The sequence below is a fragment of the Hevea brasiliensis genome, chromosome 3 (genome assembly GCF_030052815.1).
Source record: "Hevea brasiliensis isolate MT/VB/25A 57/8 chromosome 3, ASM3005281v1, whole genome shotgun sequence".
NCBI classification, from domain to species: Eukaryota; Viridiplantae; Streptophyta; class Magnoliopsida; order Malpighiales; family Euphorbiaceae; genus Hevea; species Hevea brasiliensis.
In genome coordinates, this window is record NC_079495.1 from 56,537,916 (window position 1) to 56,556,411 (window position 18,496).

The 18,496-nt window shown below is 30.6% G+C and overlaps 1 protein-coding gene across 1 annotated transcript; it reads left to right on the forward strand.

The window, feature by feature from the left end:
- The first annotated feature begins 1,546 nt into the window (after positions 1-1,546).
- LOC110645159 (uncharacterized) lies at positions 1,547-16,013 on the forward strand. The gene is made up of 12 exons (XM_021798213.2): positions 1,547-1,703; positions 1,789-1,901; positions 2,290-2,372; positions 2,742-2,817; positions 2,978-3,045; positions 6,515-6,599; positions 9,962-10,083; positions 10,198-10,281; positions 11,123-11,269; positions 14,415-14,523; positions 14,603-14,722; positions 15,554-16,013. The coding sequence occupies exons 2-12, from the start codon at positions 1,814-1,816 to the stop codon at positions 15,619-15,621; spliced, it is 1,050 nt and encodes a 349-aa protein (XP_021653905.1). The 5' UTR covers positions 1,547-1,703; positions 1,789-1,813; the 3' UTR covers positions 15,622-16,013.
- The last annotated feature ends 2,483 nt before the right edge of the window (positions 16,014-18,496 follow it).

Sequence of the window (18,496 nt, forward strand, 5' to 3'; positions counted from 1 at the left end):
AGAAAAACTTTTAGAAGTGCTCTTTACAGGTATTCGAAGAACGGTTTTCTCAAAATACAGAGGAAACTCTGTCAAAATTTTTATAAAATTTGCGAAAAACTAAAATGGCCAAAAATATTAATTAGTTTTAATTTCAACTAAATGTTTTAAATACTTATTAGAAATGCTCACCACTTGTCAAAGATAAGAAAATTATTTTAAAATCCCTTGTAGGGTACTTAATGAGTTTTCGGTAGGTGAAGTTCGGTAGTTCATTAGGTATTCTACGGGATCATGTTATGCCTTACAGAGGGGTAAGGTGTGACACTATTAGACACATGAACTATCCTACTAGTCTCAGCTTGTTCCCACTCTTTTAAGAAACCTAAAGCACCCGATATTATCTTAAGCAACGTCTTAAGCTTCTGTTGAGTTACGAGCATTCCAAATACCCTAAGCCACCATACTCAACCTAAACAAAGAATCCAAATATCGAGAAGCAAGCAATTGCATGAAGAACTCTCTAAAATTCATCATTATGAGGCATATTGAGACCAATAAGATTCCAACTATCTACAGCTAGAGGATAATAAAGAAGAGCGTGACTTAAGGACTCATAAAGACCACACATCGAACAATATCCATTCACTTGGACACCTCACTAAGCAAGCCTATCTATTAAAGGCAAAATATTATAACGCACCCTCCATAAGAAATTCTTTATCTTCAGGGGGAATTTGTAACTTCCAGAGCCCACAAAGTTAAGAGGGATATTCTATGTTTTCTGATATAGTCAAATTATATAGGCATTTAAGATTAATATTCATTGTATTTTTTTTAGCATTTAGTCTCTTTTATGTTTATTCTAAAGTGTTTTTAGTTGTATTTTAGAAAACTCGTTGATTCAACCTAATTTTTTAATTTTTTTATATTATATCAAATATTTTGATATGATCCTAGAGCTAAGAACGAGTTTATAAGAGGTTCAGAGGTCAAAAAGTGAATAACAAAAAGTTGGAAGCATTGTACCGGGCGTGTAATGCCTTACACGGCCCGTGCAATCTAACACTGTAGAAAACCAATTGCACAGTCCATGCAACCTCCTGCACCCATGAAATTTTCTGAACAAAAGAAAACTAATATGTAATCTCCTGTAATTGCATGGCCCGTATATATAGTGAGATAATATCACTACAACATATGAGCAAAAACAAAACATCTAAGAAAAAGAAAGCTATTCAACCATGTCATTTTGGATAGGGGTATGGGCAAGAGGGTCAAAAAAGCACAAATAAAATTGTTAAACATCAATACAGAGGAAACAAAGGAAATCTCCAAAAGGAAAAGACAATGAACTCAAACATGATAAAGGCAAAAACATGGGAAACATCACGGGTAAATATGTAATTCAATTAAATTGATTTCAATTTCACTATTCATAGCAAATAGGCTTTTATTATAATAGCATAGGCCAATATGTAATTCAATCATAGGCCAATATGTAATTCAATCAAGTGAAACCGATTCAATTTCAGTGTTTATCGCAAGCCGGCTTTATTACAATGACATGTAATGTAATGTTGAAGGTTGAAGTGGGCTTAAGCATTAAGATTAAGGTAAAGCCCATTAGCTAAAAAAAATTAATTGTCTATAATTACCCTTCTCTTGGCTCCACAAAAGCGCTTGGCAATTCCGACCTCCTCTTTCGTTGTGAAAATCCCTAGGTACTCTGAGAATTCTCTTTATCAAAATCCATGATTAAATGTCTCAGAAATTATGTAATATTGTTTCTAATCGATTCAAATGCAGCTGATTCGTCGTTAAGATTGAAAAAATGGGAGTTAAACAGGCGATAAAGAGCTTGGATGCGTTTCCTCGCGCAGAAGAGCATTTATTGCAGAAAACGCAATCTGGAGCTCTTGGTAATAAGCTATTCTCCCTTCTTCCCAATTCTTGTTACCCAGAAAAGGGGGGAAAATCATACCTTCATTCCAAGAAGCTCTTATAATTAAAAAAAAAAAAATGATTTCGGAGTTTTTTTTTAATAGTTAGTTTCAAGGTTTTTGTTAATATATATATATTGAAAAAATTAATCCTTAGTTTCAAGGATTTTGTTAACATTTTTTTACAATTAGCTTTGGCTGGGACTCCATTGCGTTAAATAAATCCATCCAGTTGTGTTTCTTTGATAATAATATCAGAGTACATAAATCTACCAAAAAAAAAAAAAAATCAGAGTACATATAGAATTATCTTTATTCTGGTAATTTTGGCTTGTTGCTATTCAAATTTCCTTTTCATTTTGTGTAGTTTCAATTATTGGTCTTGTAATAATGGCTACATTATTCTTGCACGAGTTGTCATATTATCTCACTACATACACGGTTCATCAGGTCAGTGACAATCTCTTACCTCTTTTCCTGCCTATTTACTTCTCTCATGGAGTAGGTGTGTGATATGTTGTAGTAAGGCTGCAGGAGGATTGAGCTTTTGTATCTTAGAAGGGAAGAAGGAAGTGTTCATGGTGTGGTTGTTTGCCTTAAAACAGACTAGGATACCATGATACTGATTCCCACATTTACATAAAATAGAAAGCCACTTTATCTTAGATACTTCTATTCAAATGATATCTAATGTGATGAGGAAAGATTGTTTGTGGTGTTTTTCTAGTTGTGTAGGTTGTTTCTAAGCGTCATTGACCAAATAATTTATTTCACAAGTCACATTAAATTTTTTGATGTTGTGTGTGTGTGTTTTGGCAGATGTCTGTGGACTTGAAACGTGGAGAAACGCTTCCAATTCACATAAATGTGACGTTTCCTTCTTTACCTTGTGATGGTTAGCAATTCATCTTTGTTCTTTATGCCAACTTCTGTTTCATATGTAGATGTTGACCTGACTTTAGAGGGGGGGGGGGGGGTGTAAGGTAATTCAAGACTCCTGTTTCCTTTTTTTTTTTTTTTAAATTTAATTTATGTTTGAAATTTAATCTGTGCAGTCTTGAGCGTGGATGCAATTGACATGTCAGGCAAGCATGAAGTAGATCTTGATACAAACATATGGAAAGTAAGATAATCTCTCTCTCTCTCTCTCTGTCTCTCTCTCTGCTATGGATATAATGCATTGCTGCACTAAAATGAACTAGTAATCCATATTTGTTAGTGGTTCTTCCAAGACTTGGAGTTGTAGAGAAATTTGGTATTTGCATTTTTCAATTGCCTAGAGTTAAAAGGCAAAATTATTGTTTAAAAATAGTAAACAATTTGGCAGTTATTGACTCCACTAACATTGAAAAATGCTATGCTTTTTTCATTTGCTGGGATAATCATATTCTTCTCATTTGCTGGTATAATCATAAATAAAGTATTTCTGCATATCATTTTTCCTTAAATGTCTTCCATTGGCACTAGCTACCAATTTTCATGTACTTGTGAAAGAAACAGTCACAAAATAGGAAGAGAAAAACCTGTGCGATAAAAGGACAAACAGTGAATAAAAAATCTACTTGTCTGTTGCAAAAAATATAATAATAAAATATGTACCAGCGCTTACTGTAAAAAAACTTTTCTTAGCGTTACATTCATACTGAAGCGTAGATATATGGAGGCTCCAGTTAGACAAGTAGAGCACATTGGGTTAGAGGATAGAAAGAAAAGAAGGGGTAGACCTAAAATGACTTTGAGGAGAGTAATACAACATGATTTAGAAGCATTATAAATTTTCGAGGATTTAACCTAAAATCGTTTAGAGTGGAGAAAGAGAATCCATATAGCCGAACCCAATAAATTTTTGAGATAAAGGCTTAGTTGAATTGAGTTGAGTTTACATTCATACTGATAGATTTGGTTTACAAAGAGTTCTTGTACTCCACATTAAAAGGTGCAGTATATCACTGCCCAAACAAAGTGGTGATCACCTAAGTGAGGGAAGGAACAAATTGATTAAAAGTAATATCATAATTGTGGAATTTAATATGAAACAATTTCTATATCTATAAATTATTCATGGGAGATGAATTATTGTTAATAGACATCCAGCTTCTTTGATAAGAAGGGAGATGCTACCTAAAAGGGAAAACTAAATTAAAAGGCGGGCCTCTTTAGTTAAAATATATCAGATATATTCCTAATGAGAGTGAGTGATAAATGGCATGGGAATGAAGCAGACATCCCTCACTAGAGGGAAAGAGTGCGAAGATATTTCAATAACCAATTCAAGGAAAAAGAAATATTTGGGACTCTTGGTTGCAAGAGAGTGGTTGATGGATGCTTAAAAAAAAAAAAAGAAAGAACGAAAGAAGCAAATATAAGTAGATAGAGTAAAAATATATGGCCTAACAGTATACATTATTGTTATCTAAGAAAACCTAGATTAATTCAAGAAGACAAAAAGGCATACATCTAACTAAACAATGGGAAAGAGTGCATGTAGCAGACAATGTGAATGAAATGAGAGAGTTGATTAAGATGGTTTGGTCACATTCAACATAGGGCATTGAATGCCTCGATACAAATTAAAAAAGTGGGACAAGTTGGTGGTGAAAGGAGTGAGAAGGGAAAAGGGGAGACTTAAATGATGTGGAGGGAAGTAATATAAAAAAATTTGCAATTTTTGGATATTGATATGGAATTGGTTTTAAACTAAGCTGAATGTCAAAAAAAGATCCATATAGCTAACCCCAATTAGTTTGGGACTAAGGCTTAGTAATTGTAGTCATTGTTGTACCCTTATAACGATTAGGCAATTATACAACTTTGAACACCATGGTGCTCTGTTTTCATGCTTCTCTTTCTATCTCAATAGCATGTAAAATTCTGGACTCCAAGTTTATTTCCTTTGAGCTCAAATGTGCTTGGAAGAGTGGAGGGAGAACGATGAAAAGGGAAACAAAATCAAATGATAAGATGTAGCATTTGGCACTAATTTTGTATGAGAAAATCAAGAAATGAGAAATTTAAGATGACAGATGGAGGCATTAAACTAAAGTAAGTGAGAAGCAAGCATATTTCAGAGTATTGATACTTAGAACACTTTATCTATTTCACGGAAAATATTTTTGCGTAATATGCTTAGATCTTAGGAGTACATAGGGGAATCAGTTTGTGGAAAAATATTCTCTCAAAGGGAAAACCAAGTTATTTAAACATGTAAAATACGAAGTCATTTCTATACTTCTATAGACATGTAAAAAATTAACCAATCACGGAACCAGTCCACATGGTAATACAACAATTATTCCTTGTTAACAGTAAACCACTGTCATTCATTGCTGGTTCAACATTGATTATTATGATTTCCTTATTATTTTGGTAATTCTCTCTTATTTTTGAGTAAACTAAAACAAGTGTAAATAATAGAGCCTTCATATTCCAAACTCCAAAATCAACCATTGTCATTCATCACTGGTCCATCATTGACAATTGCAATTTCCTTATTTCTTGAATAATTCTCTCTTATATTCGGGTAAACTAAAACCAAGTGAAAATGATAGAGCCCTTATTAGTCCAAAATACTCTCATATTTTGTCAACCAGCCTGGCTTGACTTGTAGGCTTAGGTTTCACGTTTGAACAGCGTCCAACTTGCCTAATTAATGAAATATTTATATTGTTATATTTTGTTGGGCTTGGATAAAAACATAGGAAAAGTAAAAAAAAAAGTATCCTGTGGTTTAAGCGACTTTTCAATTAGGATCCTGTGGTTTATTTATATATTTACTTTTTTACAAATAGAGTCCCGATGTTTGCTCCATTAGCGCAATTGGGCCAAATCACATGATGACATTACCAGTGCTGACGTTGTGTTGACTCGACAACACCTAGCCAATAGATTTTTTTTCTTCTTTTTTTTTTAATTTGAAAATTAAAAAATTTTGATTGGCTGAGTGTTGCCACATCAGCATGATGTCAGCCTGGTAACATCATGTGATTTAACCCGCTTGTGCTAATGATGCTAACCACAGGACCCTATTTGTAAAAAAAAAAAAAAACGAAAAAAAATAAAATCACATGACCCTAATTGAAAAATGACCAAATCACTGGATACTTTTTTGTACTTCCCCAAAAATATAAGGCCCAACTAGTTAGGCAGGTTTAGTGTAATCTCAGCTCAACTTAGGCTAAGCTTGCATTTTGAGCAGGGCTACAACAAGTACTAAGAACTACTTCCTTTTCTAGATAATGTTTTTCGTAGATTTTACTTTAAAAAATAAAAAAAGGTCATGTTACATGAAATAAATGGAGCCTTAAAACTTGATTTAAAATTGAGTGGAAACTAATCTCAAACATGCTTTTTCCATGTTGAAATTTATTGCGACTTGGTATTTAACACTTCTTTATGACTTGTGTATGCTCTTGATGTTTCTTTTGAGATATAAATCAATTAATATATTTGTTGATTTGTACTTTCATTTACTACTTGTGTATACTTGAGCCTCTATATGTGATTGCATCCATTTGGGTATGTGTTTTGAGTCAATTATAGACTTCATAGAAGCTATTATTTCTTATTATGCTAACCATATTAGAGTTTTGCAGCTTCGCTTGAACAATTATGGTCATATCATTGGCACTGAATATTTGTCGGACCTTGTAGAAAAGGAGCATGCTTCTCACAAACATGGTATTGCCCTTGATGCATCTCGGTCTTAAAAAATAAATTTCTGCTTTTGCAATTTGCATTCAGAATTATTTATATATGTAGTATATAATTTTGTTTTCTTTTGTGGCAGTATTGGTTATTGTAACACTTCTGGCATTATTTTTCCATGGGCTGCATTTTATAATCGTGATTTATTTGAAGTTAAAATAACAATTTGGTTTGAAGGTAGGAAATCTAAATTTAGTTGCGGCTGATAAGAACAACTCAAATTGCTCTGATAAGCACAACTCAAATTGCTACTTAAATTGTTGTTTTATGTTTCTTTACCAACTTGGTTGTTAATAAAATTGAGTTTCTTCTCATAGTTTTTGTCATATTGGCAAAGAACTATTGATATGTTCTATTTGAACTAATATAAGTAATAGTGGATTGACTTTTGGACTGTATAGTTAGGTACAACTCCACATGTATATAGTCAATAATCAGCATGAACTTGGGTTTGATAAAATCGTATTATGTGTGGTCATGATTTCTTTGATGGTAAAATAAAAATTTGGTATGAAGGATAAGAAATCTGAAGTTAAAAGGTTTTGATACTTATAACTCTAATTGTTATAAACAATTTTGGATAAATATCCTGGTATCAAATTCTTTTTACATTTTTTTCCCCGCAAAATTGAGCTTCTTCTCATAGTCTTTGTGAGTTTGGAAAAGAACTGTTGATATGTTTTTTATGTGATGGTATATGTGAATTACTATTAATGATTGGGAATTGCATTTTTTGGACTACATGGTTAACCCCAAATTTGTTAAGTCAAAAGTTCACAAAGGGCTTGAATTGTGATAAATGAAGGGTAGGAAATTTGAATTTAAAGCATTTGACAGTCACAACTAAATTTGCTACTAAAATATTTTGGATTTATATTTTAGTTTCTACTTGCTCGCTTGCAAAATTGAGCTACTTCTCAATATTTCTATCTCATTAGAAAAAAAACAAAGTATTGATATGGTTTCTGTTAACTGCTTTTGGCAATTGGGGGTTGATTATGTCCAACTCCTCACCAGTTAAGTCAAACCCCAACGGTCTTAGTTCATAATGTAATGGTCTTAGGGAAAACACTAGTTTGAAGTGTGGAACCAAGTGCTATACTGTGGGAAGTTTTGGGGGAACCAACCACCTGTAGAATTTTCATCATCTAGTGAATTAAGATTTTTGCTGCGGCTTGACATTGATGAGGTTGTCAAGGATCTAAGTGGGGAAGAATGTGATGCTCCAAGTCTGATATTGGAAATTGACTATTGATATCCTCTATGTATAATGGCCTATATGACCTAATGCTACTACTATCAATGGGGATTGACTTTTAGGCAATGCTGTTGAGCCCAATCTCATTCCAATTTTTAGGCCAAAAGTCTTTTTGGGCCATGATCACAATTCATAGGTTTTAAGATTAAAGGCATGGAAATCAGTTAAAACAGCATGCAAAATGTCTGCAACTTTACAAATCACAAAAGCAAGTTAATGGCATTATCTAATACAGCATATATGAAGATAAACTTATCATGAATACAAAGTCAATCTCCCTATGTTGTGGTTAATGTCACTGTTGTTAGAATCTTACGTTCTCGATTCGATTCGTATGATTCGATTTGATTTTCCTTCTTAGTGATTCGAATTTGTAGAGTGAGTCGCAAATATACTTGAATTGTGGCTGAATCTTATGATTTAATAGTGAATCGGGTGAATCGATACGAATCAACCGATTCAGTTGATTTTTTTTTCTTAATGGTTGTTAGACCCTATACTTTCAAAATTTAAGATTTCACTTTATTTTTACTATGAAAAGTTTACATAAAACCTTCCCCTAGCTATTTTTCTTTCACTAGCCATTCTTTTCCCTCTTCGTTTTTTTTTTCTTTTTTTGGTTAATTTACTCCTCTAATTATAGTTGTCAAATTATGACATTTTATATTAATATATTTTGATATTTTAATTTAACCTGCTATCCTTTTTTATTATTTAATTATTTGACCAAATTTAAATGAGAGTTTCAATGTATGCACAATGATAATCATTGTTTATAATTCAAGAGTTCATAACTTAAAACTATATAACATAATAAGAATATATTGTTCTATTATAAAGCATACTTTTAATTAGCTAAATGGTAATTCTATATTTATCAAACTATATTATTGTGATTTTTTTTTTTACTTATTTTTAGAACATGTATCATTTTTAATTAATTTTGAGAATTTTTATTGAATCTTATGATTCGATTCTCAATTCACAAAATGAAAATTTTGATTCCCGATTTGACAACGATGGTCAATGTCTTACTCCTCATCCTCCGTATTATTTTGGGCTTGGCATTTTTTGTACAGTGCAATCTTGGTGCAACTTGTTGTAGCTTTGGAGTGTCTTTTGAATAGATTCCCAAAACCTAATCTTCTATTTGCTACTTTCCTAGCTTGAACTTTATTTTGCCACACTAATTTGTGACCCTGAGTTTTATGCTAACAAATTGAACCATTCTATCCTTGAGCATATCTGCTCCATTCAAAAGATTGATCCAACCTGTCAACCTATTGTGGGTGATCCTTAATTCAAGCTATGTTGATCTTGTTTCTTTGATCTCCTCACTGGTTTCTCTATATAAATCATCCCTTAACCTATGACATGTAAGGTCTCTAGGAGTAAAATCATTTGGAAAATCACTCTCATGAATGTTACTGTGATCTTCTGGGCTGTATTTGCTTGCAGTTGCTGTGATAATTTGAATAAGTTGCTTTTTTCTTGTCATCATCAATAGGCTCATCATCAAAAGGCCTGCTGTTGTGTGTCTTTGAAGGAATTTGGATTGAGATTATTTACCATGGGAAGATGTAGCTCTGGACTAGGTGCTTGATGGCCAAAAAAACCTACCAAAAGTTAACCAAGTGACAGCAAACTTGTACCTGACAAGTAAGAAGCTTAGGATCCTTGCAGTGCTCTCAACATGACAACAGTAAAACTTTCTAGATTAAAAGTGGCAATGACAATTTTTATTAAGCTATTATGATAAATTAAGTCTTTGGAAGCTACTAAACAATTGAAAAGGCATACGCAAGAGTAAATTGGTAAGTGATTTTATGTTGAACTAGAATTTGGAAGTGTATAATTTGTGCAGCACTTCCTTGATTCATACTTGTAAAATAAAAAACAATCAGCATACCTGTAGAAAATGCCAAACTTAATCATGATAACTAAGGTGCATCATCTGGTAAATGAGTCTTGGATTCAGTTTAAGGCCTTCCAGTACTTTTTCTAAGCCATAGTAAACTTTTTAACCATTGTTAATTTTATTTTAAGATTATTAAATCTTAAAAACAACTCTGACCAGATGATGATAAAGGTCACCATGAGGATTTGGACATGAAACTTCACACTCATGGCTTTGATCAAGCTGCTGAAAATATGATAAAAAAGGTTAAACAGGCATTGGCTAATGGAGAAGGATGCAGGGTATTCCCTTTACAAGACCTTTTATCATTTTCTATATTCATGAGCTAGCTTATTATTTAATTCTTACAAAGGAAAGCAAGTAATCTGTTATGTTGGCTTAATTCTCTTCTGCAGGTTTTTGGTGTTCTAGATGTCCAAAGGGTTGCAGGAAACTTTCATATTTCAGTTCATGGGCTAAATATATTTGTTGCTCAAATGGTTAGAGCTGCTCTTCTCTGTTATATAACTTGCCTACTTTTACATTTATCTGATTCATTTTCTTTACCTTGCCGACTATTAGGAAAATTATTTAGGCTGCATTTATTATCATTGCTGTTTCATTGTATTTTGAAGATCAATGAACTGTTATTGTTTTTGTTGACTATTTTCAGAAAATGATTGTTGTTTTCAAATCCTTAAAATTATGAATAAAACTATGATACTATGCTGGTGGATAATTGTGTTTGAAAAATGTTTTTGGGTAAATTTAAAAACTATGTTTGTGGCTTGCAGGTTTTTTCCCCCATAAAAAGTTTATATAGAAGTGTTGAATAAAATTGCAACAGTTCCACCATACTTATTATTTTTTTCCCAGAAAAGGTAAAAAGGAAGGAAACTGCAACAATACAAAATGCACCCTTTTCTTCAGAATTTTATTAATACCTTGTTAGAACTTTCAAACTTTTGTCAAAATGTTTGTCAGGATCACTTGGAACTTTAATCCTGGGAGCCACCCATTACTGGTGGGGGTGTGTGTAGTTACAGGCATGCTTCCTGTTTTTTGGATGTTAGTTTTCAACTATAATGCATGATAAACCACAAAATATAGGTTTGAAAAAATTTTGTTGCAGAAATTTTGATCTTGCATTATGATTGGAAATTTTGGCTAAAACAGGTTCAAATTTCTACACTGCCTGGATTAATTTGTTTATGATATCAATTTATTGAGGGCTTTAACTAGTCTTTTATATATTCTTAAAGTTTTTATGTGTTTTGAAAGTTCATGCATTGTATGATATTCATTATTCTGCATTATTATGGTTACTTTGTTTTTCCACAGATTTTTGAAGGATCCAATCATGTCAATGTGAGTCACATTATTCACGACTTATCATTTGGACCAAAGTACCCTGGTCTTCACAACCCTCTAGATGGAACAATGCGAATTTTGCATGATACAAGTGGAACATTCAAATATTACATTAAGGTTTGCATTATGGTCTTTTTCTTGATTGACTATAATTTTGATCTTGGTTGTGTGGCAAGGTATTTATCTCCATACTTTACATACTAGCCATCTTGTTGTGCATTGCACTTGATAATTAATGGCATTTAACCCATGAATATTTTTGTTAATTATAAAGATAAAATAAATATATGTTCTTTAAGATCACAAAATATTTTAACAAACTACTCATTATTACACGTATGTTGCATTTAAGCACGTGTGCTTTATTGACTTGTGAGTGGGTGTGTATGCATATAAGAGTTATTTTATAAGAGATATATACTTTATAAATAACACAGCAATGTTAAACTCAATTTTTGTTTTCTAATTTTTTTTTTCTTTTTGCAAATTTTTGAATATAACATATTTGGGATGAATATTTTTTGGTTGGTGTGTTTTGAACAGATATGACAACATACGTCAGTCAACTATCAAACAGAAATATTGGTGTATATTATTTTATGAAACAATAGAAACGTGAGAATTTAAGGGACACTTGTAATTGATGAATAAAAAGAGATTTAAATGCAATTTGTTTAGGAACATTATTACTAAATCCGGATTGGACTGGTGAATTGGACCGCAAATCAATCTAGGTTTGAAATCTGACTGGACAAAGAAGTGATCAAGTGTGATCCTTTTTGACCTGACTTTTTTTTTTTGTTGACTCGGTGTGATCCGCTAAACCGTTTGAATCAATCGATAGGAACTAAATTTTTTTGAATGCTAGCAAGGAGAATTGAACTCGAGACCTTATGAGAGGTCTTTAAAGTCACAACTAATCGAGGTAACTTGATAGTTTTATATTTTTTGTTCTCAAATATATATCTCTCTTATTCCATAATAATTATTTTATTACAAAGTTTCCTTATGAAATTATTTTGTCAATTAAATTTTCATATATATAATGTATGAACATTATTTTTTAGTTTTTTGCTTATTTTATTTTATTTTTATAGTAAATAAAGTTATCTGACTATTTCTTATGTTATAAACAATAGTAATTTTAAATTTTAAATCTTAATAAAATTTTAAATAATTTATAAAAATAAATATATTTTATTTAATTTTCTAGTATTATTTGATAATTTATTTCTAAAACAACTTAATGAATATTGGAAATTTAATTATGGAAAAGAAAGTCTTCTCGTTTGTCGGCATCATTTTGTGTTAAAATTTTTCTAACTTTTGTTAACCTTTAATCCATAATAAAGCTAAAAGATATAGTCATTTCTAGTATATATATATTTCCTTGACCCTGTATCTCATGAGAGATGATTGAATTTTATGCTGGATGTCAATCAACTAGTTTGGGATTAAGGGTTAGCTACTATTGTTATTCCTTCACTCTACAAGTAAATTGCTATATCTTTTATTTATACAATAAATTTTATAAAATAATATGTTTATTTATTTTATTTATTTTTTAATATAGAATTAATATTTTATCAATGTTAAAAAGATTGTTAACACATTTATATAAATATTTTTACGTATTAAATATTGGAAAAAATATTTAATATTAATATTTAAAATTGAATATTTTATATAAAATTTTAAAAAACTATTAAAATATATGTAAATATAACCTAATAAATGTTGAAACTTTGATTTTAAATAATTATATTTATTTAATTATTTTTAATTAATCTATATATATTTAATTAATTTTTAATGACTTACTGGTTAAGCCATTGATATGCTGGTTGAATAATTGATCCAATAGTTGGACTAGTGACTCGTCAACTCGATCCATTCACCTACAATCTCTAGGCTAGATTTAATGACACTAGTTTGGAAAATGCAACGGACCTAGTTTACAATTAAATTCCCTAAAATGTCAAGCTGCAACACAAAAATGAAAAACAAACGTTTTACTTGTAATTGTAAAGAATATAACAAATAATCTGAATTTCACATTTAAAACTCCTCAAAACCTCAACTTAGATGAAATATTTAATTGGCATTTTAAATTGAGTTAGTTTAATTAAAAGTTGCTAGTTTTATTTGCTCTTAAATTTTCATTTTTATTTGCGATTTTTTTAATGTCCTATTACTATAAACTAATATTGTTACAATATTTGTTAAAGAGAAAGAATTGAGTTGGCTATTTAATCAAGGAAATTTTATTTCTAGTTCTTTTTTTTTTTTGGCTTGAGAAACATTGATTCCAAACAAATTGTTAGTTCACAAGTTTGTTTATATATATGATTAATTAAACACTGACTACCTTTCATCCAAAATATTTGAACTAAAACTATTACTGATCCTCTCATTTGAAATTTATTCAATCGTAGCATAATTAAATAGCATCTTTTTTTCCCCTTTAAGAAAATATCAAGTGGCAGTTATATTTAAATCCCTAGGCATTTAATTTTCTGCAAGAGTCAACAAACACAGAGAAAAATGTTTTTATCATTGAAGTATTAGCTAATGCTTGAAATTTTACAGGCTGTGATATTATTAAGGACAACGGACTAATAATGTAGTTATATATTATATTAATACAACAATCATATTAGTTTAAGGAATTTCTTAGTTAATGTCAGTTTTACTATAAATTTAAGTATCCAGATTTTACTCAAATTTTATAGCCAATAGAAATTTAAGGCTGCACAATTATTAGTGGTATAAAGTATTAATGTCCTTTTTGTCCGTGATTTACATTCAATCATTCTTTTTTGTCCTTTATAAAGTTTTTGCATCATCCTCACTTTTAAATATAGAATCAATGATTGGCAGGTAGTGGACTAACTTTTATTGCCAAGTCAAGCAGTTGATACCCTTTAAGTAAACATAGAACAAACATTAATTGGTTACTCCAGAAATCTTCCTAAAATGACTCTTGTTTAATTAGGTTGTAATGATTGACCTCTTAAGATTAGCTGAATTTTGCAAGATCAGATAGATTGTGTACCCTATAAAACACATTCATTTTAGTATAAATCAGTGAATGCATTAGATCAGCATGACTGCCAAAAAGAGGATTTGAAGCAGCAAGCATGATAGTACTCTTTACAAGTATCTAGAAAGACATGAGTTCATCTGATTTTGTTTAGGATGATATTGAAATAGGCTTCCATTGATTTAATAAGTAAATTTAGTAATTTCCGATGGCTTGCAGATTGTTCCAACTGAATATAGATACATATCTAAAGAAGTGTTGCCAACCAATCAGTTCTCTGTTACCGAGTATTTTTCCCCTATGAAAGAATTTGATAGGACATGGCCAGGTGGGTTGGATTTATGCACTTAGTTGTCCCCTCTTCAACTTTGCTCTAGTTACTGATAGTTTTTTGTTCATATGTGCAGCTGTTTACTTCTTGTATGATTTGTCACCCATCACAGTGACAATCAAAGAAGAACGACGTAGTTTTCTCCATTTTATCACTCGGCTTTGTGCAATTTTAGGTGGTACGTTTGCTTTGACAGGTTCGTCTTTACTTCTATACCATAGTTGAAAAATTCACCATAAAGTCGTATATTTTTGGAAAATTGGGACTTGGAAATGGTGACGATGCTACTTGGAACAATTTCAGCTAGATAATAACTGGTTGTACACAAGGAATAGAACAATCTTTTGCATCATTTTAATTCCTTTGGGGTTTAATTCATTGTCATTTTAATACCCATTTTGTTGTTAATGTCGTGTTAAGTTTGTATTTGTACCAAGATTTTGCATCTTGATGAACCAAAAAATATGGTGCTCGTGTCATAAGATAACAATTAGGCTACACCAGTATCCATATGACACTTAGGCTTGAGCTAATCTTGCATTGATGGTTGCATTGCATCGAATTAGGTTCACTTTTTAACCATTTATTTTTTCGAAGGCAATTTTATTATGGAGCAAAAATAAAGCATACAAGAGATGGTATTTTTTTTTCCTAGGCGCATTACAAATATCACTGGCAAAGCAATTTGTTTGACATGATGAGTTATTTGTGAAATAGGGACACCATGAAACATAATTTTATTGACATTAGTCAAAATGTTATTAAAATATTAACAATGAAATCACATGGTATTAAAATGGTGCCAAAAGTTTTGTTGAAATCTTCTTTAGGGTATTTTTTTTATGAGCTTTTACCTATTTTATTGGAACAATTAATTCTTGTATGTTTGACTTCTACACTTATTGAGTGGAATCAATCTGTTCGGTAACTCAGACACGGAGTTACATGGCCTTCCTGTCCATGCTTTCTTTTTTTGCAATTTGTCTTCCATTATTTTGTTCTAAAATTGTTATTGTTGCATTGACAGGAATGCTAGATAGATGGATGTACAGGCTTATTGAGGTGGCAACAAAACCAAAGACTAGATTCCGATAGGCCATACAGTAGTGCTACCGGGCATGAACATGTCAAAAGGAATTCTAAGCAATGCTTCTGAAGTTCCAAGTTTTAAATTACATAAGCCTCTGCATAAAGTGTATACTGCTAGTGTCATCTTCAGTAATATTCGACTCCCTCCTAAGACTTCACATTTCATTGTTAAATGCTTTGGTATTACTTTGAAACACTGTAGCTTTTGGGGTTGACGTTTGAAGGTTGTGATGGCTGCTGTACATGTATATAATCTTGATTATTTTGACCTTTATAAATTGTCTTGTGCTCGGCCATTCAGAAGAAAAAGGATTTTAATTATATACATGTATTCAGCAAAGTATTGTTGATGATGACTATGATAGAAGTTTAAAACAACTTTGTTTTGAGATTTTAAACTTGTTTTGAATGCAGCTTCGACTGGATTGGTTTGAGTGGCAAGAAAATTGGGTGTTCTAAATATGGCTGTGATTTGAAAATTTTGATGATATGCCTCAAAAATGATAGTCCATACTGAATTTTTAACCTTTGATAAGGATGAATGGGTCAAGTAAATATTTTGTCTAAATTCAAGTGTACATGACAAGTGTCGGTGCGGGTTATGCCAGTTATCATCAGCGCAGGGTAAAATTATTTCGGGTGTGGTGGGTGTATTTTTTTAAAAAATATTAACTAATATAATTAATGTGAAATAAAGTTTTAATCATATATACATGTAAATAAATATTTTAATGTTATTTTAATTTAGAATTTTTATGATTCTATATTCCGAATCTTATAATTATTCTTAATTCATTAATATTATTTAATTTATTTTAATAAATTCATTAATATTATATAATTATTTAATATTGATGTGAATTTGATTTTAAAATGAAATGAATGATAAAAGAATTGATGTAGCAGATTTCAACTAACTTAAAATTCAAGCGTAGTTATTGTTATATTATAATAAATTATTAAAAAGCATTAAATTTATTTGAGCTAATCAATTCTAATCTTATAAGTAAATTAATTAATTTATTTTCTTATGTCTATTTATAGCCGATCTATAATTTATAATTTATAATCTATATCTATATATAATATATAAATGTGTGAAGAAGATGAAATATTGGTTTTGATTAAATTGTCCTTCATTATTTATAATATTTATAATTATATTTTTTAACATTTAATTTAATTTTAAAATTTATATAAATCTAAAATTCTTAGTTCTACTTGTATTAAAGTCTACTTAATTAAATTTTCATTATAATATAATTTTAAATAAAATTTTATAAAAATACCTTTATTATTTATATTTTTACAAAAATAGAAATGTATTTTATTTATATAAATAACTTTTTTAATGAATTTGTTAGACTTATGTGTTTTAACCCATGTTTTGATGATAATAAACAATTAGTGTGCTACAAATATACTTTGAAAGTGTTTGTGTTGAGTTTGTAGGCCCTAAATTCAAAATTGCTAAATTACTTCAAATCAAGGTTAAGGAAGAGCAAGATAAGGAAGTAAATATTTATGGGACCCTACAATGTAACTTTCATTTATTTTATATCTTGTAAATCTCATTTTATTAATTGTGTTAACTCAAGTCTAGGTGGTACTAAGAATATCTTGTTCAACTTAGTTTTTACCTAATTCTTTATCAAGGGAAAATTAAATCAATTTTTCAAAAATGTAAAATTAATTTTGAAAAGTATTTTAGTTGCAAAATACATTGAATTAGCTTTCAAATGGTTCAAACGGATCAAAAATACGAGTTCGAATAAAAAAGTTATGAGTTTTTTAAACTCTTAATTTCTTAGTGTCTTTACTTGTAATTTTTTCTTGACTAAGGGAGAGTAAAATGAAATTTTCACATTTGAGAAATGCAAATTTATTTTTGAAAGTATTTTCATTGAAAAGTTTATCAATTTAGTTTTCTAACAGTTCAAACGGATCGAAAATCCGAGTTTCAGTAAAAAAGTTACGTATTTCTGAAGCTTATGTAACACCCATATTTTCGATAGTGCGTTCTATTGTTCCGGTGATCAGTGTTATCCGGACAGCTAGGATGCCTAGAACTACACTTAGATATGAGTGAGGAGACATAAAATAATGAAATACAAGAAAAGAAAATACAAGAAAAAGAAATATCAAAAAAAAAATTAATTAATTAGTACAAAGAAAAATGGGAAATCGAGAAAACGACAAAACTCGGTGTTATCGAAAAATCGGGAATGCAACCCGAACAGGGGCATTGTGGTTATTTGACACCCCGAGTTGTCTTTTGACCTAAATATCCATTAAAAATAAATGATGTTACACTTGGAAAATGTCATGAAAAATTAAATTGGTGGTATATAAATTAAATAGCAAAAGATATGAGTTAAATGTGGAATTTAAAAACTTTAGAATAAATAAACATTAAATCTTTACTTAGTGCTCCACTCACTCCATTAAGTGGACCATTAAACATCACATGATAGCAGAAATAATTCATCTTCTTCAACCTCCCAAAACCAGCTGAATCCTTCTCAAGTTCCTCCATGGCCGTCCATGGCCAAGCTTCATTCTCCCATGATCCAAGCCAATTTCCTTACATTTTCCTTCACTAAAGTTGTTCTACACAACTTGGACAGTAGATAGGCAGCAAGAAAATCAAGTTTTGGTAAGGTTTTGAAGAATTTCAAAAGTGGTAAGTATGTATTTTTGATGCTTGCTTCATTAAACCTTGAATAGATGTTATGGGTAGTTGAATTATGGTAGGATTTTTTAAGTTTGATGAGTTAAGAGAGAGGTACATTTTTTGTAGCCATGGAACTTTAATAAGAGCAATTTATCCTTGCATGTAAATGGTAGATTAAAGTGTTGATGTAAGTGTTTATGTGAGTGG